The 20,937-nt window shown below is 42.5% G+C and overlaps 1 protein-coding gene across 5 annotated transcripts; it reads right to left on the bottom strand.

Annotated features, from left to right (window-relative positions):
- Positions 1–295: 295 nt before the first annotated feature.
- CFAP97D2 (CFAP97 domain containing 2) lies at positions 296–20,709 on the bottom strand. Of its 5 annotated transcripts, none has more exons than XM_066237157.1 (5): positions 20,588–20,709; positions 15,328–15,408; positions 14,251–14,369; positions 12,261–12,470; positions 296–882 (listed from the first exon to the last, which is right to left on the bottom strand). In XM_066237157.1, the coding sequence occupies exons 1-5, from the start codon at positions 20,675–20,677 to the stop codon at positions 867–869; spliced, it is 516 nt and encodes a 171-aa protein (XP_066093254.1). In that variant the 5' UTR covers positions 20,678–20,709; the 3' UTR covers positions 296–866. The 5 variants fall into 5 exon arrangements, with proteins under 5 accessions (XP_066093254.1, XP_066093250.1, XP_066093249.1 ...); XM_066237153.1 differs by having other exon boundaries at positions 296–918; XM_066237152.1 differs by having other exon boundaries at positions 296–948.
- Between the last annotated feature and the right edge of the window lie 228 nt (positions 20,710–20,937).

The following is a 20,937-nucleotide window of genomic DNA, read 5'->3' on the forward strand; positions in this document are numbered from 1 at the left end:
CCTTAAGTACTGTGGCCTTACAGAGGGGTCCCCTGTAAGGCAGGGATCGTATCTGTCTTCTTCACCCGACACCCAGACTGCCCTAGGACCTGGCACATACACACAGGTTGTTGAATAAATGAATGGATGTGTGTATGAGTCTTTTAATCATATTTTTTGAAGCACTAACTATAAGATATGTTTGTTGTTGTGGAATAGTTTAAACATGACCTTACCCGGGCATGACAAAATAAGCAGTTTTTGAGACACTCTTCAGCCATGCTTGATTACTCTAACCAGGACTCACTGGTTTCTTTCACAACGTAGGTTATGAATACAATTATGAAGTTATGTTGTATTTCATCATGCAGAGGGGGTTTCATCTGATTTATTTAGATAGTTGTTAAAGAAACAGTCACAGGTTTGTAAGGTAAATTATATAAACCTATCTGGGAATCATAAACAAATACACAACTGCACAAAATACAGGAATAGAGTAAGAAGTAATAGCTAGAGGAAAAAAAAAACTAATTCAAAGCCCTTCAACTCCCAATGTTACTCTGCATAATTGTTTCCAGCTATCAGCCTAAGAAGCACAAAAAATAGTTGTGCTGTATCATCAGGTCAAGTACATTGTGTAAGAACACACTGTTTTAGAGTGCTGGCTCATGCACATTTACAGCTGCCCTCGGTATGATAACAGCTGGGAGACCTGGTCAGCCCCCAGAGGACCAGCGGTGACTCGAGCATCGGGGAGCCCGTGGCAGCCTTTCCATTTCTCCATCACTGCTTCTCACATTTGTCTTTTTCTCCCCAAGTTTTGTTCTGAGCCGTCCTTTTCCACTTCTCCATTTGGGTGCAGGCTTGGATGCAGCTGTTCTGAAAGTTCAGTTTAAGTTCCTGCTGGATTAAAAATGCATACTGGAAATAAGCACCTTCCTTAGGCAAAGACAGTAAAGAAGCATTATGCTGTAATGCAAGGGAAATGGAGTATTTCAATTCATGGGCAATTCTACTCTATTTAGAGTTAATCATATAATTTTTTTTAAAATAACAACTTCATTGAGACATAATTCTATATCGTAAAATTCACTCTTTTAAAGCGTGTATTTCTGTGGTTTTGGTATATTCAGAATTGTGAACCATCACCAAATCCAATTTTAGAAGAATTTTACCACCTCTCCCCCCAAAACCCATAATCCTTAGCTCTGATTCCCCAATTTTCCTTCTCATAGCCCTGACAATCACTAATCTACCTTGTGTCTCAATGGATTTGTCTATTCTGGGCATTTCATGTAAATGAATCCAATTTGAGACCTTTTGTATCTGGGCTCTTTCACTTATCATATAGTCTCCAAAGTTGATCTTACCCAATGTAGCATGTGTCCGGATTTCATTCTTTTTTGTGATTGCATGATAGTTCATTGCATGGTTATATTACATTTTGTTTATCTGTTCATCAGTTGATAGACGTTGGGGTTGTTCTTATTATGTGGTTATTATAAATAATGCTGCTATAAAATTCTTGTACAAGTTTTTATGAGGACATATGTTTTCAATTCTCTTGGGTATATACCTAGGAGTGGAATTGTTAGGCTTTATGGTGACTTTATGTTTAACTTTTCAGGGAAACAGCTAGGTTGTTTTACAAAGTGGCTGTACCATTTTACAACCCCACCAACAGAGGTTGAGAGTTTTAGTTTATCCACATCCTTTGTCAACACTTGTTATTTTCTATCTTTTGATTTAGGTCAACTAGTGGATGTGAAGTCAGGTCTTATAGTTTTGAGGTATGTTTCTCTGATAATATTGGGCTTCTTCTCCTGGGCTTATTGGCCATTTGTGCATCTTATTTGGAGAAATGTCTATTTAAATAATCAGATAATTCTTTTTTTTTTTTTTTTTCATTTTTCTGAAGCTGGAAACAGGGAGAGACAGTCAGACAGACTCCCGCATGCGCCCGACCGGGATCCACCCGGCAAGCCCACCATGGGGCGACGCTCTGCCCACCAGGGGGCGATGCTCTGCCCATCCTGGGCGTCGCCATGTTGCGACCAGAGCCACTCTAGCACCTGAGGCAGAGGCCACAGAGCCATCCCCAGCGCCTGGGCCATCTTTGCTCCAATGGAGCCTTGGCTGCGGGAGGGGAAGAGAGAGACAGAGAGGAAAGTGCAGCGGAGGGGTGGAGAAGCAAATGGGCGCTTCTACTGTGTGCCCTGGCCGGGAATCGAACCCGGGTCCTCCACACGCTAGGTCGACGCTCTACCGCTGAGCCAACCGGCCAGGGCCTAAATAATCAGATAATTCTTTGTTATTACAATTTTGTTGTTGAAATATTTCTGAAATATATCAAAGTACTTTTCTACTAAACTAGTGCATCTACACTTACACTACGAACACTGTCTGCTTGTTGGTGTTGGATGTGCAGGACTTTCAGGATGTAACTCAATCCCAGAGTTTTTTTCCTTTTATTTCCCTCATTCCTCTTCTGAAAGCTGTTCTGAGAAATGTATGTGGATAAAGTCTGAAGTAGGGGACCTAGTTGTGTTGGTCTCTCAGGGAAAGAGGTGGAATAGGGTTTCTTTCTTTGCTATGGAATCATTCGGACTTGATAAAAGAAAAAATCAAGATTCACTGCCAGTTCCTCCACTGGAGAGTGTCCACTTACTCTGACCTTCCACAGTGTGTGTGTGTGTTGGGGGGGAGTGTTATAACACACGTATAAAATTTTCATCTAAGATGCTAGTTGAATTCTTAGAGTTTTATTTTATTTCACAATGTAGTTAAGATATAATGAGGTGACTGACCAGGTGGTGGCACAGTGGATAGAGTGTCAGCCTGGGATGCTGATGACCCAGGTTTGAAACCCTGAGGTCGTTGGGTTTAGCACGGGCTCATCCGGCTTCAGCATGAGCTTATCTGGCTTGAGTACAGGCTCAACAGCTTGAGTATGGGGTCATTGGCTTGAGCATGGAATTATAGACATGACCCCATGGTCACTGGCTTGAGCCCAAGGTCAGTGGCTTGAGCACCCTTGCTCAGCTGGAGTCCCCCGGCCAAGGCATATATGAGAAGTAATCAATGAACAACTAAAGTGTCTCAACTGAGTTGATGCTTCTCATCTCTATCCCTTTCTATTTGTCCCTGTCTGTCTCCACCCCCCCAAAAAAAGATATAATTAGGCAAACAACTCATCAAGTCCTGGCCATTATAATCATTATAATTACAAAAATTTCCAAAGCTTATACATAGCTTAAGGGGTAAATTAAAAAACCACCTCAATAAACACAGTAATGGATTCTTCTAGCTTAAAATGAGAAACATTAAAGTTTTTATATTATCTTAAATGATTAAAACCCTTAAAAAGAACCTACTGTATTCTCTTCAGCTCTAACTACAAGCCTAAAACAACAAATCCCTACTGGGAGCTATGACGAATAATTGATAGGCTTTCAATGAACATTGATTGACTGATGACAGAAATATTTTAACAATTAATTCTTGATTTCAACTACTTATGTAAAAATGTCACCCTATTCCTAGTTTTACACTATCATAAGATAATTAAAATAACTTTAACAGCAAGCTCTATCTTTTCATTGTCCATTTATTTCCACATCTACTTCTTCAATACACAAGTGTGCATGCACACACACACACACATCATATACACTAAATCTTTGAGGTGGGTAAACGTCTGAAGGACCTGCCCACATCCTTTTTTTTTTTTAATTAATTTATTTATTTTATTTTTATTTTTTACAGAGACAGAGAGAGAGTCAGAGAGAGGGATAGATAGGGACAGACAGACAGGAACGGAGAGAGATGAGAAGCATCAATAATTAGTTTTTCGTTGCGACCCCTTAGTTGTTCATTGATTGCTTTCTCATATGTGCCTTGACCATGGGCCTTCAGCAGACCGAGTAACCCCTTGCTCGAGCCAGTGACCTTAGGTTCAAGCTGGTGGGCTTTTCCTCAAACCAGATGAGTCCACACTCAAGCTGGGGACCTCGGGGTCTTGAACCTGGGTCTTCCGCACCCCAGTCCGATGCTCTCTCCACTGTGCCACCGCCTGGTCAGGCTGCCCACATCTTTTTAATAAATAATTTTTTATAAACAGAATTTAGGGTTTGTGTAAAGGTTAAAGGCTCTGTCCTTACTTTATTTTCACCTTTTGAACTCCTTTACTTGTTTCTTCCACCTACCTCCTGCCTCTGGCAGCCACTAATCTATGTGTCTATGAATGTGCTTTTTTTTTTTTTTTTTTTTTTAAGATTCAACATGTAGGAGCCTGACCAAGTGGTGGCACAGTGGATAGAGCGTTGGACCGGGATGCAGAAGACCCAGGTTCGAGACCCGAGGTCACCAGCTTGAGGGCAGCTCAACCAGCTTCAGCGCAAGGGTCACTGTCTTGAACGTGGAATCATAGACATGAGCCCAGGGTCGCTGGCTTGAGCCCAAAAGTCTCTGGCTTGAGCAAGGGGTTACTTGCTCTGCTGCAGCTCCCCAGTCAAGGCACATATGAGAAAGCAATCACTGAACAACTAAGGAGACTAAGGAGCTGCAACAAAGAATTTATGCTTCTCATCTCTCCCTTCTTGTGTGTCTGTCCCTATCTGTCCCTTTCTCTGTCTCTCTTTCTCTGTTTCTGTCATACACACACAAAAAAAGGATTCAACATGTAGGACAGATCAGACTGTATTTGTCTTTCTCTGTCTGACTTATTTTACTTAGCACAATATTCTTGAGGCCTATTTATATTGTATCAAATGACTTGACTACTCTTTTTTATGGCTGAATAATATTCTATTTCACACACACACACACACACCCCACAATTTCTTTATGCATTAATGGACAGTTAGGTTGTTTCCCTGTCTTGGCTATAGTACATAATGCTGCAATCAACATGGAGTGCAGATATCTTTTTCAAAATTGATTTTAGAGGGAGAGAAAGGGGAGAGAGAGTGTGTGACAAAAACATCAATCTGTTCCTGTATGTGCCCTGTCCAGGGATCGAACTGGTAACCTCTGTGCCTAAGGGAACACCTTAACCAACTGAACTATCTGGCCAGGGCAGATATATAAATATTTTTTAATTTGTGTTTTTCTTCCATGTGGCAGATGCATATAGCTAAAGGTGAAAAATAGAAAAAACTTCATTGCTTGCCAAGTAAATACCAGGCACTTTTATAGTCATTTTTGCAAACGCTACTGTTGGTCAAATAGGTTTGTAAATATGATATATATGTTTGCTTGCTTATAGTTTGCGCTGGGTGTGGAGGACAGGCTGTAAGCAGGCAGGGTCCTTATAGCCTAAGGCTTAGTTTTAAGACTAAGCTTTTCCCCACACCCTTGACTGTTGCATGATGTGGGGTGGTGCACTCTCATGAGGAATCCCACTAATGCCTCAGATAAGTGACTTTGTATCAGAGACTTCCTTGTTTGTATATTGGATTAAAAGTTTTGATTTCTACACTATAAAATGGGGCAGAGGAGTCCATGCTGGAGGAGAGCAGAGAAAGGCCACGTGGAAGAGAGGAGAAGCAGCCAAGATGGTGGAGTGCTGAAGGAGAAGCCAGTTTGTGCAGAGTTTGTGCAGAGAAAAGGAGGTGGGAAACAGGTGAATAAGGCTGGTGAGGTAGAAACCTTTGATTCTAGGAAACTCGGGTAAGTCAGTGGCTTTGGGAGCCCTGAATGGAAAGGGAAGTGTTTTCTCACTGAGAGTATTTCTCACCAACCAGGTGAAAGCTAGGATTAAAGCTAATGGTCCACCCAGTTCTTGGTTCCGTTGTTTCATTACCGTCTGTCTGAATCAAATGCGAACCTGCACGGGCCAGGCGGCTGTGATGGTGGCCATGGCTACTGGCTTTACAGCTACTTATTTAACCCTGACATGAGTTCTGGACAAGGTTCATATTCTCTCTTTACAAACAAGAAATAGGGGTTTAAGGGGGCTGAATGAGCTAGAAGCAGCCTCATGTTCCCCTGTCTCCACCATGCGTCTCTGCACTGATCAGATGAACATGTATCTTGCTCCTCAAGATCACTTGTGCTTTGTTTTTGTTTCCTTTTCATGAAGGTGGGTTATTCGGGGTTGAGGCACTAGATTAGAGTAGTACATCTTTCCAGTTAATTGAAGGCTCCAGTAAATTCCCGGATGGCTAATGGATTTTATTAGACAATTTTGTAGAAATCTCATCTTTCCTTGGTAAACACAGTGTTGGACAAATGAGTTTGTAAGCTTTGTATTTTTTGAGTTTGCTCACTTTTATTGTTAAAAAATGGCACTGGGCAGCCATGTGTGTGCTTGCCCGCAGAGCAGGGCAGTTGATTTCAAATTGTGGATTGCATTCCTACTTGGGAGGGACCATTGTTTTGCTTATGTTTGCTGGAGGAGAGGTCTTTGAGGGTCCAGGCAGTTTTTGCAGGGAAAGGGAGAGAATGCAGAGTGCTGAAGAAGAAGACAGTTTGTTCAGAGAGAATGCGGAGTGCTGAAGAAGAGGTCAGTTTGTGCAGAGAGGAGGTGTGCAGATGGGGAACCAGAGCTGAGGGGCTCTGCAAGCACTGCGGAGACTGGTGAGGCCTTTGATTCTGGGAGGAACCGGAGAAGATTCTCCTGGTTGTGGAACTGGAGAATGTGTCAGGGCTTTGGGAGCCCTGAATGAAAGGAAAGTATTTTCCCTGTGTGTTTGCTCATTGGCCGGTGCGAGACTTTAATAAACGGAATGGCCCACCATTTTTTGGCTCCATTGTTTCTTTACCGTCTGCTCAAATTCAATGAGAACCTACAGTGAATGACCACAATGGCGACCACCACTGGCCATACACACAGTTACCAAATTAAATACGTAATTTCTTATTTTGGAGCTAAGGATAAATGAGGATGATTTGAAAGGGTGAGGAGGATAGAATGTTGAAATTCTTCCTTCAAAATATTTGAGATATTTTTCAAGTTAATATTTAAACTAGTGGAAATAAAAAAAAAAAAGATTGAGACATTCTGCAGAGCTGGCAGGGCAGCCCTCCTCAGAGAGAGAGACTCACAGTGTTCCCTTGGAGACGCTGCTGGGGGAGAGGGGCGGGGTCCAGGGAAAGGCAAGCCAACGACAGAGGCACATTTGCTGAGAACTTAACGGTAAACTGTGGCGTGTCCTGTCTGCACTGCACCAGCAAAGGTCCCAGACCCAGCTGACCAGACATCTGGTAGGTGGCATCTGGTCCTCAGACAGCTGGTCAAGGGCGGCGCCTGCCGTTTCTTTGGGCCCCTTTCCAACTTTCTTGTCCTATAAAACTGAGTTCTTTCCTCCCTAAACCCGCAGTTTTCAAATAGCTGGTCTTGTTTTTCTTTCTACAGGGAAGCACCCTACCATAAAAAGTGCCCCGTTATCCCCCGCCCCCTCCTTGATGCTGACTTAAGTCTCTGATGTGTGAAAGGCTGCGGGCAGGGGACTAGCAGAGGAAAAGAACACATTCCGCTAGTTCAAAGCCCTGGGGCCTGACAGCAGGGAAGGGTGTTTTCTGCTGGGGAATTCCATAGCCTGCCCATCTGCCTCTGTGCCCCGTCACTACCTCTCCCCACCCCCCACAAACACGGCAGCAGAAGGCCCTGGGCACTTATAACAAACAGGGTGTGAAGGCCGCGCATGGCAGAACCGCCTGTTGATCTAGGTCACTTGGATCTCCATTCCGACTTGGGGTCCAGAGGCAATGAGCTGGCAGTTGTTTCCTTAACGCTTTCTTTCCGTGCTTATCTGTCCGCAGGAAGGCGCACACAGAGCAGAGATGTCTCAGTAGGAGGTCCGGGCTGGCTGCCTGCCACCCTGGCGCCCTGCCTCTGGTCTTTGTCAGAACTGAGTGCTTCTCAAGTTCTCTTTGTCAAGGCCCCATTCCTCAGGGTTGCATCACAAGGGGCCCGAGCCTGAAACACTGCGCGAAACTGGTGACACTTCAAATAAAATGCAGTCTCTGGGCTTCAGCTGCCGGAAACCCTATTTCTTAGAGGCTTGTTTTCCATTTCTTTGTTTTGCTTTATCTTAACATCTCTTAGGCTTTATCTGTTTCCTGTGTGTAAAAGGGGGCTTGAGAGAGAGAGAGAGAGAGAGAGAGAGAGAGAGTCAAAGTAAATGAATGAAGAATAGATTTGAAATTTAGATTCCAAGCATTAATTTTTGACATTTGTTAAGAAAACAATATAAATGGAGGGAAAGTAAGAAAATAAAAACAAACAAAAATCAGAAAGGAGCCTGACCAGGCGGTGGCGCAGTGGATAGAGCGTCGGACTGGGATGCTGAGGACCCAGGTTCGAGACCCCGAGGTCGCCAGCTTGAGCGCAGCTCATCTGGTTTGAGCAAAAGCTAACCAGCTTGGACCAACGGTCGCTAGCTCAAGCAAGGGGTTACTCGGTCTGCTGAAGGCCCGCGGTCAAGGCACATAAGAGAAAGCAATCAACAACTAAGGTGTTGCAATGCGCAACGAAAAACTAATGATTGATGCTTCTCATCTCTCTGTTCCTGTCTGTCTCTGTCTATCCCTCACTCTGACTCTCTCTCTGTCTCTGTAAAAAAAAAAAAAAAATCAGAAAGGAAAGTAAATAAGATATTTATGCCAATAAATATAAAACGAATAAAATGGAGGGGATAAAAGTCTCTAAGCTAGAATAAAAAGCAAGGCATAGTGGTCTGCTTAGAAGACACAAACCTGAAATAAAATGACACAAAAATATTAAAAAAACAAAATGACATTGGCCCTGGCCAGGTTGCTGGTTTGGCTGGACCATCATCCTTATAAGTCAAGGTTGCCAGTTCGATCCCTTGGTCAGAGCACATACAAGAATCAACCAACGAATGCAGAAATAAGAGGAACAACAAATCAATGTTTCTCTCTTTCTATCTTTGTCTCTCGCCCTTCTTTTCTCTCTAAAAATCAATCAATAGCGTCCAAAATAAATAAATAAATAAATAAATAAAAATCAATCAATAAAATTAAATAAATAAATAAGTGAATAAAACAAAATGATCTCAAAAAACAAATTAGGCAGATATAAACCAAAGGCGGGCAGCAGAGATACCAGCACAAATAAAATCAAGATCCCAATGGAAAAGGACCCCAAAACACTGAGAACTCACTGGAAGAGACAGCGTCATGTGCAATAAAGGAGGTGATTCTCGCCTGTGTGCTAGGGAGGACTAGGAAATATCCTGTGTACTGTGGGAGGACCTGGAAGCCCTTGGGAACCTCCGGAAACCACTTTGCATGATGTATGAAGAATATGAAAAAGTTTCAGATAATGCAAACTTTTTCCTTTTAACTTGCAATAAATTTGGGAAAAACAGGACTTTGATCTCTAATTTACACAATGTGTAAAAATCCCGTATTTATTAAATTCTATGTTAATGGAAGATTTCAAGTGCATCCAGAAAACTGGGAAAAGCATGAGAAGAATATTATTTTTCAGTCTTAGGTGGAGAGAGCCCTTCTTGTATTTGATACAAGAACCAGATGTCATAAAGAGAAAGAGGGACTGATTTGATAGGCAATAATGTGCAAAAAATTTGTGACATTGATAATAGAAAAAAGTCATTATCAATTATATGTAAATAGTTACTAATAACTAAGAGACACACCCAGTAGGAGAACGATCCAAGGGTATGAAGAGACCACTCATAGAGGAAGAAGTCAGACAGGACAAGACTCTAAAACACATAAAACACCGAGGGTTGGCAATTTGCTGCCACGGCACCCGGAAGTGCAGAGTGCTAGACCATTTGGAAAGCCATTTGGCAGTATCAAAAAATTAAATATGCATGCCTTATAATTGAACAATTTTATTTCTAGGGATATAAACTACAGAAATATTATGTGTAATGACACATGTGAGCTAGGATGATTGTCATAGTTTCATTGGAATAGTGGAAAACTGGAAATAATCTAAATGTCCATAGCTAGGGGGATGATTAGATTAGGATCCATCTGTACAAAAATCTTCTTAACAGGTTCAGAAAGAATGAAAAATTCTTTTTGTATTGACATGAAACTATTTCTAGGACGTGTTGTGGCAGTGATTTTCAAGCCATGTTCCGCAGCACCCTGGTGTGTCATGAGAATTTTTAAAACATGCCACACCTGACTATTCAGTCAGGGTCATTGACCTGTTTTCCCTTAGATTGTCAAATAAAAAAATGACAACAACTAATACAACAATAGTTGTCTGCTGTGAATGAATCAAAATTATGTCTATTTTTTTGTCAGGTTGGCAAAATATATAATATAGTTCTTGGTGTGCTGCAGAATTTCAGTAATTAGTTTATGTGTGCCATTAGATGAAAAAAAATTGAAAGTTGCTGTGTTATTGAATGAAACGAGCAATTGATGAAAAACTGCGTAGAGTCCGATTCCATTTTTGTTTTAACAGATAATGAACAAAGTCAATATCGGTTGCTTCCAGGGAGTTCAGTTCAAGAGAAGCCCTACCTTTTACTTAGACACTCTGTACTGTTTGATCATTTATTTTTTACAATAAAGAAATATTACTTTTATAAGTAAAAACAAAGATTTCAAACAAAATGTTTAAGTTTTCCATGTATGATAAATTGCAAAGCAAACTAAATTTTCTGAATGTCTTAGTAATTAGTAATTGCTTATTAGTTAAGCATCTTTGCAAAAAAAATATTTGTTTTCTTCATGCCTCAAAATTTTGTAAGAAATACCCAAGGCAAGAAGGCAGGAAGGTTGGGGCTTCTCAACGTCCCTACCAAGCAAGGGGAAAAGTGTCAGTAGATCCAACATCAACTCCAATGCCTGTGGGGACAGCAAGGACCTAAAGGAGCAGGAGCCTTTGAGAGAGGAGCATGGGAGGGGAGCGCGTGGAGCCTGAGCATGCGCAGGGGGTGGGGACTTGGAGCCAAGAGAGTTTCTTAACTTCAATATCATGCATTTTTTTCCTAAGATGGGTTAGATTTCAAGGGAAAGCAATGTGCTGAAATATTCCACCACATAGAGCTATATATCCTAGCAAGGGGTGTGAGTGAAGGTTTTACAACTCTTTGGTTTTTATTTATCGGGACACTCATGAGCAGGATAATTAATGACAAATTTTCATTTTTCTTCATTCGGAATTATGGTTGTGCCAGTAAAGAGGATTAGATGAAGAGGGAAATGTAAAGTTTAAGTTAGCTGGCAAACTCTTTCAAATTACTGATTTTCTTTGCTTTTCTGGACATAGTATGTGGCAGCAAACTATCAATAGTTCAAGATTGTCACATAATTTCCTAATGAGGTTTTATGCATGTTATCCTGCTAAGTTATTTTTCACAAAACCTTTCTCTTATCATCTATAATCAATCAACTGAGCTCAGTTTTTATGTATATATTTAAATTTTTTTCCCCATTGATTTTAGAGTTAGAGAGAGGAAGTGGGGGCAAGGGAAAGAGAGAGAGAGGGAGGGAGAGAGAGAGAGAAACATCAACTTGTTGCTCCACTTAGTTTTTCCATTTAGTTGTGCACTCATTGGTTGCTTGTCTTATGTGCTCTGACCAGGGACCAGGGATGGGGGATCGAACCTGTGACCTCCGCGCACCGAGCCAGTGCTCCATCCAGTGAGCAACCTGACCACAGCCAGCTGAGCTCATTTTTATCTTCTGTAAGTATAATATTTTGTGTGTGGATGAATTTGTCAGTTGAATCATTATTCGGTGTCTTCTATTATTAGGATATTATCACTTGGCATATGCTTGTTGACAATAGATTAAAAAACCCTAAAATAGCAAAGAATCAGTGAGCCCATATGTTTGAAAAATCTGGGGAAGTAAATGAAAATTTGAGATAGCTATAGATTCAAAATTAAAAAGAAACCACAGGGGCCCTGGCCGGTTGGCTCAGTGGTAGACCGTCGGCCTGGTGTGCAGAAGTCCCGGGTTCGATTCCCAGCCAGGGCACACAGGAGAAGCGCCCATCTGCTTCTCCACCCCTCCCCCTCTCCTTCCTCTCTGTCTCTCTCTTCCCCTCCCCCAGTGAGGCTCCATTGGAGCAAAGATGGCCCGGGCACTGGGGATGGCTCCTTGGCCTCTGCCCTAGGCACTAAAGTGGCTCTGGTCGCGACAGAGTGAAGCCCAGGAGGGGCAGAGCATCGCTCCCTGGTGGGCAGAGCGTCACCCCCTGGTGGGCGTGCCGGGTGGATCCTGGTCGAGCACATGCGGGAGTCTGTCTGACTGTCTCTCCCTGTTTCCAGCTTCAGAAAAATACAAAAAAAAAGAAAAAAGAAAAAAGAAACCACAGGTACCTTCTCCCTGGGCCTGTCTGCAGACTCCCAGGATACTTCATAAAGGCGAGCCCGGGCTTGTCCCTTGTCTTCCAGTCTTGCCATTTCTGAGTTCGATACACTGGCTCTGAGTTTGTGATCCTTCCCAAAATGGTTTTGCTTTCTCTTTGCAACACATGGCTTTTCCTTTGAATTTTGTGAAGTTTCTGTCCTCTTTTACCCCTGTTTAGACTGAAAACAACAAAACCACCATAGATATTTCTTGAAGTACTAAGAATGTTGATGCCAGTGACAGAATTCTCACTCTGCATTCAAGAGGAAGTGCCTGAGTGCCAATAGGGTAGGAAGGGCTCCCAGAGAGAAGGTGTTTGTTCCATTCATTCATTTCATAAATACTTAGTAATCCATCCTTCTCCAGGTGGCCTTGCCTCAGGCACTAGAATAGCTTGGGTGCCGAGCAACAGAGCAGCAGCCCCAGATGGGCAGAACATTGGCCCCAGATGGGGGTTGTCCCATGGATCCCGGTCAGAGCGTGTGCAGGAGTCTGTCTTTCTGCCTCCTTGCCTCTCATTTGTTTGAAAAAAGAAAAAATAATTGTTTTGATTATTTGGTGTCTCTTGCAATTCCATCTGATTAGAAACATCTTGTCAATTTCTGAAGAAAATTAAGCAGGGGTTCTGATAGGGATTGCATTAAATCTGTAGATCAGTTTGGGGAATATTGCTATCTTAACAATATTTAGACTTTGAACCATGAACACAGGATTTTTTTCTCCATTTATTTAGATCTTATTTAATTTATTTCAGCAGTGTTTTGTACTTCAGAATATGTTTGCACTTCTTTTGTTAAATTTATTCACAAGTGCTTTATTCTTTTTGATACTTCGGTGAATAGAATTATTTTTATTAACTTCATTTTCAGATGGTTTATTGCAAGTATATAAAAATACTATTAACTTTTGTGTAATGATCTTGTACCCTGCTACCTTGTAGAATTTTTGTTTTAGTTCTAATAGCTTTTTAAAAATGATTTCCGTATGATTTTCTGTATGCAAGATCATATCATCTGTGTATAGAGGCAGCTTTACTTCTTTCTCCCCAGATGGGATGCCTTTTATTTCATGTTCAATGAGCCTTGGACTGCTCTACACTCTGCTGCAAATGAAGCCAGTTCCTTTTAGAAAAAAGATCAGGAGCTCTCTGTTTTGTGGTCTGCTTCTCTCCCTGGGTAAAATCTCAGAGCGCTGGAGTTGGAAATGGGGACAATGGTAAGCTTTCCTCTGAGTGACACCTCAGGTTAACTGTTATCCTAGGCCCCTTCATTGCAGCTTTACGGTAAGCAACACTGAACAATGATTTTATACTCAGGTTAAATATCTACCTTTAAAGCAGAAAGTGATTCTAGATCTAATATAAACTGTCCCAGGAAAACGGAGGTTGACCCATAGTTCCAGGTTTGAATGACAGTGACTGGGTATTGAGTGCAACCAGGGAACATAGGGTGTTTCTGACACCCAGGCAAAGTTCACCTGCTTCAAACCCTTCAGAGTGAAGCCAAGTCTCACATAGAATTTTGATTCATGGACAGAGGCAGATTAAGGTCGGTTGAGGCCCTGGGTGCTGAAGAAAATATTGGACCCCTTAAAAAAAAGAGAGAGAGACAGGGAAAATAAAAATACATGTTAACTATATTTTTAAATAAATAAAAAATACTATGTACTATTAATGTTAAAAATCGCCCATATGAAATCGATCTTGGTGTCATTAGAAAAAAATGTCAAGTTGGAGTTTTGTGGGCCCTTCAGAAGTTGGGGCCCTGGGTGCAGGCCTGGTGCACCCGCCGTTGAATCCGCCTCGGTTCATGGACCACAGTAAAAGGCATTTCTCTGGCAGATGGTTCTCTTGAGAGAAGGCAGAAATGCCTTACTCTGGCTCATGGGAAACTCTTCTGCTCAGGCCCTGGGGGCAAGTGCTCCAAGTTCTTCCAGGTTTGGTGTTGTGGCCCCAGTTACCTCTTCTGTGTGTAGTTGTTTCTGCTGTCAGTCTGTCCCCTGGACCTCATAATGCAGGACAACTTCTCCAGCAGCAGGCGGTTGTCCCTGGCAATGGTCCAGAGCCTCTCCTCCTCCAGCTGTGGGCAGACACACAAGGAGCCTTCAGAAGCACCCGCTGTATCTGTGCTATTACTGTGCACAGATTTATTCAGAGGATTCCTGCAGCCCCACACTTCCCTTGACCTGAGTACCCTGCGGGTTGTACATTGCCTGCTCAAATACCAGCAAACGCCGTTGTAGCAAGCTTCAGCAATGCGTGTGACATGGGAAGGCCCCTTCGTCTGTAAATTGGAAGACATTAGGATGAAGCCAAATCTTCTATGCTCAGAGTGGAAGTGACAGCAAGGATGTTATGATTCTTTGTGAAATTAGGTCAGCCTCTAAAACCCTGATGTGTAACAGTGATGCTAATGAGGAAATCACTTTCCAGTTTAAGAAAGATATTTTATACTGTTGAGTAGCAGATTTTAGCCCAGAGAAAACAAAAACCCTCTTGCTCTAGGTTTTAAAATTGATTGATCTGCTGACTTGCTTGAAACTGGTTAAGTTTTTGTTCTGCCCATTGATGATATTATTATTTAATAAGCACATAAAAAGCACACAGCATTTTGATTTTGGAGGCAATACTATCAGCATAACCACATGATTTTTACTTTCACTAGATGTCCTAAGTTTAAAGAAATCAACATTCTGAGGTGACTATGGGATGCCTGGTAGAAATAAATGATGCTAATTAATTAATTATTATAGAACTGCATTGAATACATTACTACTGCAAATTTCCTCTCCTTTCCCTCCCCCTTTTTCTCAAGACATGATGGATCAACAGAAAGACTAGAGACAGCTGTCTGGTGCAATGACCCACCAGCTCGTTCTGGAGCTTGACAAGGTTAATTGTTTGCCTAGGCGGCTTTTTATCTTTGATAGTAACTTGTTTGTTCCTTACTGAGCCTGCCTTTTCCATTTTCCTCGGTTTTTATGCTGACATTTTCTAGTTAGCAATGACGGTAGCTGAGAGGTAACACTGAAAGATACCTTCAGCTTCTTGAGGTTCAGGTGGAGGTGGCTGAGGCACAGTGGGGCATGGCTGTCCACAAGCGGCTGGGCATCCCGGACCTACGGCACAAGAGAGGGTGGCGTGACCCTAGGCACACTTGTCGTAGATAATCAATGTGAGCTTAGGCTGCACAGCTTCTGGGTTGCGGGCACTAGGGACATGTATAGATCATTATTCATGGCACCAATGATTCCGAGTTGGCCTGTGGCAGAAAGCTCTGAATGAGGTTCAGGATCTGATTCAGAATCTGAATATCCCCTGCAGGAACCAGGCAGCCCTCAAAAATGAGCCTATAAGTGTCATTTTCAAGTGAAGAATTAAATAGGTGCAGAGTGAGGATTCATTAACCATAACCACCAGCTGACACTTGTATTCTTCACTCTGTTGCCAAAGGCCTTTAAGACGGTGAATTATGTCCCTATATCTACCTCACTCTAATCTCTGAGCCTCCAGCAATATTTTCAGGATGAGTGCATTAAACATTGATTAACTGCAAAATGATCTCTGCAGAATTTTCTATCTGGAAATGTACAAACAAGAGAAGAAATTTATACTTCAAAATGTGATGGACTAAATGCATGAGGGCTATTGATCACGTGCAATAAAAAGAAATTCCTTCCCACCTCCAGATTCTATATAGGTACTTGTTTATAGATATCACTAACTACCGGGACCTACTAGCTGATAATCTGAAAGTGACAGTATTGGGAAGCTCCACCAGCTGAGTCTGTCTAAAATGATAACCTGAGCATCATGCACGACGGGAACCAGACCCACAGAGTGTGCAGTGATGGGCAGAGTGCGTGTGGGAGGAGCCAGGAGATGGTGAAAGGCTCAATGGTGAGAGCGTGTGACTAACACACTCATTGTGGGGTGCTTTTAAAATTTCCTTTTTTTTTCTTTTTTTTACAGAGACAGAGAGCGAGAGTCAGAGAGAGGGATAGATGGGGACAGACAGACAGGAACGGAGATAGATGAGAAGTATCAATCATTAGTTTTTTCTTGCGACACCTCAGTTGTTCATTGATTGCTTTCTCATATGTGCCTTGACCGGGGGGCTATAGCAGGCCGAGTAACCCCTTGCTCGAGCCAGCAAGCTTGGGTCCAAGCTGGTGAGATTTTGCTCAAACCAGATGAGCCTGCACTCAAGCTGGTGACCTTGAGGTCTTGAACCTGGGTCCTCCGCATCCCAGTCTGACGCTCTATCCACTGTGCCACCGCCTGGTCAGGCTAAATTTCATTTTGTTTTAGAATTTATAAAATATTCACATGACTCCAAAGTCGAATCTGTCAAACAACTTCTTTTTCTAAGTGGTCTGAGCCTTATCTTTATCGTTTTTACCTTATTGAAAAATCTTCTAACTTTACAGTTTCTCCTTTCATTTCTGAAAATATAAAGCTATATATAATATGTGTATATGTGTAAATATATCTATATGTGTGTGTATATACACATTTCATCCCCTCTTTTTTAGCTAAACATAATACATTTTATACATTTTCACCGTTTTTTTCACTTCAAAATACATTCTAGCAATATACATAGCTGTTTCTCATTCATTTCTATAGCTGTATACTACTTCACCATGTGAAAGCATTTTAATTTATTCACCCAGATCACTTTTTAAAATTTTTAAAATTATTTTTATTTATTTATTCATTTTAGAGGGGAGAGAGATAGAGATAGAGATAGAGATAGAGATAGAGATAGAGAGAGAGAGAGAGAGAGAGAGAAGGGGGAGGAGCAGGAAGCATCAACTCCTATATGTGTCTTGACCGGGCAAGCCCAGGGTTTTGAACCAGCGACCTCAGCATTCCAGGTTGACACTTTATCCGCTGCGTCACCACAGGTCAGGCCGCAGCTCACTTTTGATTGCACTTTGGTTAGTTCCAATTTTGCTGTTCCAAATAATGCTACAATTAGAATCTTTTGCAATTTCTTTTTGTATCTTTGCCAGTGTACCTCTGGAATGAATACTTAAAAATGGGACTTCCGGGTAAAGGGAAAATGTGTGTATAATTTTATTACACATTGCTAAATTCACCCCCAACACACACACACACACACACACACACACACACACACACACGGCTGTGCCCTTTTGTCCACCAGAGCACTGCCAACAAGCTTGGGAATTTTTGCCAATCTGATAGTTGAGAAACAGTATTAGAGTGCAAGTTTCATTTGTATTTTTTTATTATAAGTGAAGTTGGTAATCTTTATATGGGTTAAGAGTTATTTGCAATATTTCTTTCTGTTAACTTGTGTTCATATCACTTGCCCATTTTCATAGAGGATTGTTTTTATTTTTAGATGTTCTTTTACTTTAGATGAGAGGAAGAGAGACAGTAAGACAGACTCCCGCGTGTGCTCCCACCGTGATCCACCCGGCAACCCCCTTCTGGGGTCAATGCTCAAATCAACCGACTTATTTTTAGAAGTTCTTTATACATAGGATATTAACTTTGTGTCTGTGATATAACTTGTAATTATTTTGTCCAATTTATATTAATCTTTTCATTGATTCTTTTGGGTTCATCAGTTATTTAATCCTTTTATCCACAAATAGAAAAAAATATCTATTTTCTTGCCTAATGGATTTGTTCTGACTACTTGCATTGGTTAATACCTCCAACACAACACAATTTAAAAGCATATGAAAGATAGTAGGCATCCTTGTCTTATTTCTTGCTTTATAAGGAACACTTTTAGTATTTCCCTATTAATTCAGATACTGGCTTAGGGATGAGATATTTATTTTTTATTAAGTTAGAGCAATAGCAATAGCAATTTATATTTTATCAAGGCTATTTTGATTTTATTTTAGGCTAAGTATGTGTTTATGCGGAAGGTGGAAGGCTCTGCGGAGGCGCCAGGCTGAGGACGAGGAGCTGGCTCTGGGCACGGAGGTCCCTTCAGCTCTGTTTTCTCTCTTCTATTGCATCGAAGCCCCTTATATTCCCAGGGTTCTAAGCCAAGCAGTAAGAAATAAAATTACTTTGAAGAGCTGACTTTCCTTTCTCTTAATATGGAAGACTTTGTTCTAAGCCAAGTTGTAATGCCAACTGGCGAGGTTTGGAGCGGTGACAGAGTCATGTGGGTTCTTTGCTGCTGCGTCCAGACAGAGCGGGTGGGGGGGGCTCCCACACCCCAGCCCTTGCTCCTCCTCACTCCTCCTGCTGCAGGCCATTGTCTGTCCTCATTCACCAGGGCCTTTAACATCTTGACCACGGTTTCAGCTGCCCCTAAATAAGTTCTACACCCTGGGGCAGCTGTGCCAGGACTGCAGGCACGTCCCTCACCTGAAACCACCCCTCTGGGAAGCTGTGCTGCAGCTATCCCATTCCTCGCCCACAGTCCCTTTCTTTTCAGCTTTCTTGGTTGTCTGTGTTCAAGAGTGACTCCTTGACCTCATGTTGCTCCCAGCATCTCTCCTTGACTGGCTCCCCGTCTTTACTTCATCTCCTTCCAGGTAAGATTTGTGGCCCTCCCTTTAACATCTTGAGCCAAGATCATTTGGATTCCCAACCCTATGCCCTGTTGCTGGCCACGAGCCATATAGGGGTGTGCCCACACTCCGTTGTTAGACCCAGCAACCGTGTGTTTCTGGGACAGAGCGGAACTGCATGAATCAGTGCCATGTGCATGCATGCTCCCAACCACACCCGGGGCCCATGCCAACTGTCAACACACTGACTCTGCATTCGATCAGCTCGCCACTTTCCACAGTGACTATTTTGAATCTTCCTTTTCTTACAGATTTTTAGGCACAGAGCCTGGTTGCTCATTTAAATTAGGGGTGTTTATTGACCACCTGTCTCTTACCAGAGATGATTCTAGCCCCTGGCATATAAAATGAACAACGAAACACCCATGGTGTTTACATTCCTGTCTATTATTCAAAGATGTGAATTGATTTATACTTGTTACTGTCACACATACCCTTTTCAATCTTTCCCTAGCAACAACTATTTACTAAGCTGGCACTGTGTGACGTAGGTGCTGAGAATATCATGGTGACAGGACATGGTCACCACCTCCACAGATTGGGAGAAACAAACAAAATAAAATAATACAAATCATAAATCAATCGTGAAATGACATGAGACAGCAGAACCAGAGACCACAGAAGGATGAAGAGATGTGTTTCTCAGAGAGGGCACGGTTGAGACTTCTAGGAAGACCAGATGTCTAAGGACGTGAGGGTGAGCCCTGGAACAGTTGGGCGAAGAGTGCTTAGTGGGACTATCAAGGGGGACCATGGGTTCAGGGCCCGGTTGTGCATATGGGCACCAGGCCAGCCTTGCAGAGAGTGCCACCTGAGCCTCCTTGAGAAGGCTTATTGTCTCACATCACAACCCAGAAGGAGTAGAAAGGCTTGTCTGGGTCTTGTTATCTTTTTTTTTTTAATTTATTCATTATAGACAGGAGAGAGAGAGAGAGAGAGAGAGAGAGAGAGAGAAGGGGGAGAGGAGCAGGAAGCCTCAACTCCCACATGTGCCTTGACCAGGCAAGCCCAGGGTTTTGAACCGGCGACCTCAGTGTTTCCAGGTTGACGCTTTATCCACTGCGCCACCACAGGTCAGGCGTGGGTCTTGTGATCTTGCAGAGACCTTGGGTCCACTGCCTGGGGGACCATTTCAGATGATCACGAAGCAACAGCCTGTTCCAGAACATCCCCTCAGAGGATTCCTCAGCCTTCATGAACACAGACGTGGAAATGTGAACCGAGCATAAGCAGGTGGATGGTCCCACTGGTCTCTCCACAGGCATAAGGCCACGGCAGACCATGTGGGAACCACATGGCGACAGTCTCGAAAGATGTCCACATTTGCATCAAATAAAATGGAAATAATAATTAATCTCCCAATGGAGATCAAAGGCAGCCTTTGTCCCGCCAGAGCACGTTGTTCGGACAGGAGGAAGCGTCCTTCAGATCTTTCGGTCTCAGGATACTTTCAAGGGATTCATACAAAATGAAGTCCTTCATAAGTGTATGTTTCAATTGAAAAAGGAATGGTCCTAAAACATGACACATAAAAACCGTAATCCATTTAGTGGGATTTTTATTGTATGGCAAGATATATGGCCAACTTTGTAAGGAAATGTCATTTCAACCATCCCATTCCTGAAGAGAAAACTAGCTTTTGGTTTCCAGGGAAAGCCCTGGTGTTTCATTGTTACTGCTTTGGGGACCTCACCCCCGAGCATCAGGGCCCGGCACCAGCATTTCCTACCTTTTTCCTGTGATTGTGGTAGGCTTTCTCCCATGCGCTCTGCAGGCACTCGTTTCTGCAGGGAAGTATCAGCCAGGGTGCCCTGTGCATCTCAAAGACCACCAGCCTGCTCCCTTCAGAGAGAGACTGGTTCAGGCCAAGGTGCAACCTTGGGAACGGCTGTGTTTGCTGGATCACATGACAATCGCCTTGGCATCCAAGCTACGGAGAAGAAAAGAGAGCGTGAGGATCTCTGCCTGTGTGTGAGGATCCCTGGCTGTGCGTGCTTAACAAGGAATCTAATATTCTTCCTTTCCAATGAGATACTGAGTAGCTTAGTGATGCCATTTTGATACCCACACCCCACCTTC

Source organism: Saccopteryx bilineata, chromosome 6 (genome assembly GCF_036850765.1).
Source record: "Saccopteryx bilineata isolate mSacBil1 chromosome 6, mSacBil1_pri_phased_curated, whole genome shotgun sequence".
NCBI classification, from domain to species: domain Eukaryota; kingdom Metazoa; phylum Chordata; class Mammalia; order Chiroptera; family Emballonuridae; genus Saccopteryx; species Saccopteryx bilineata.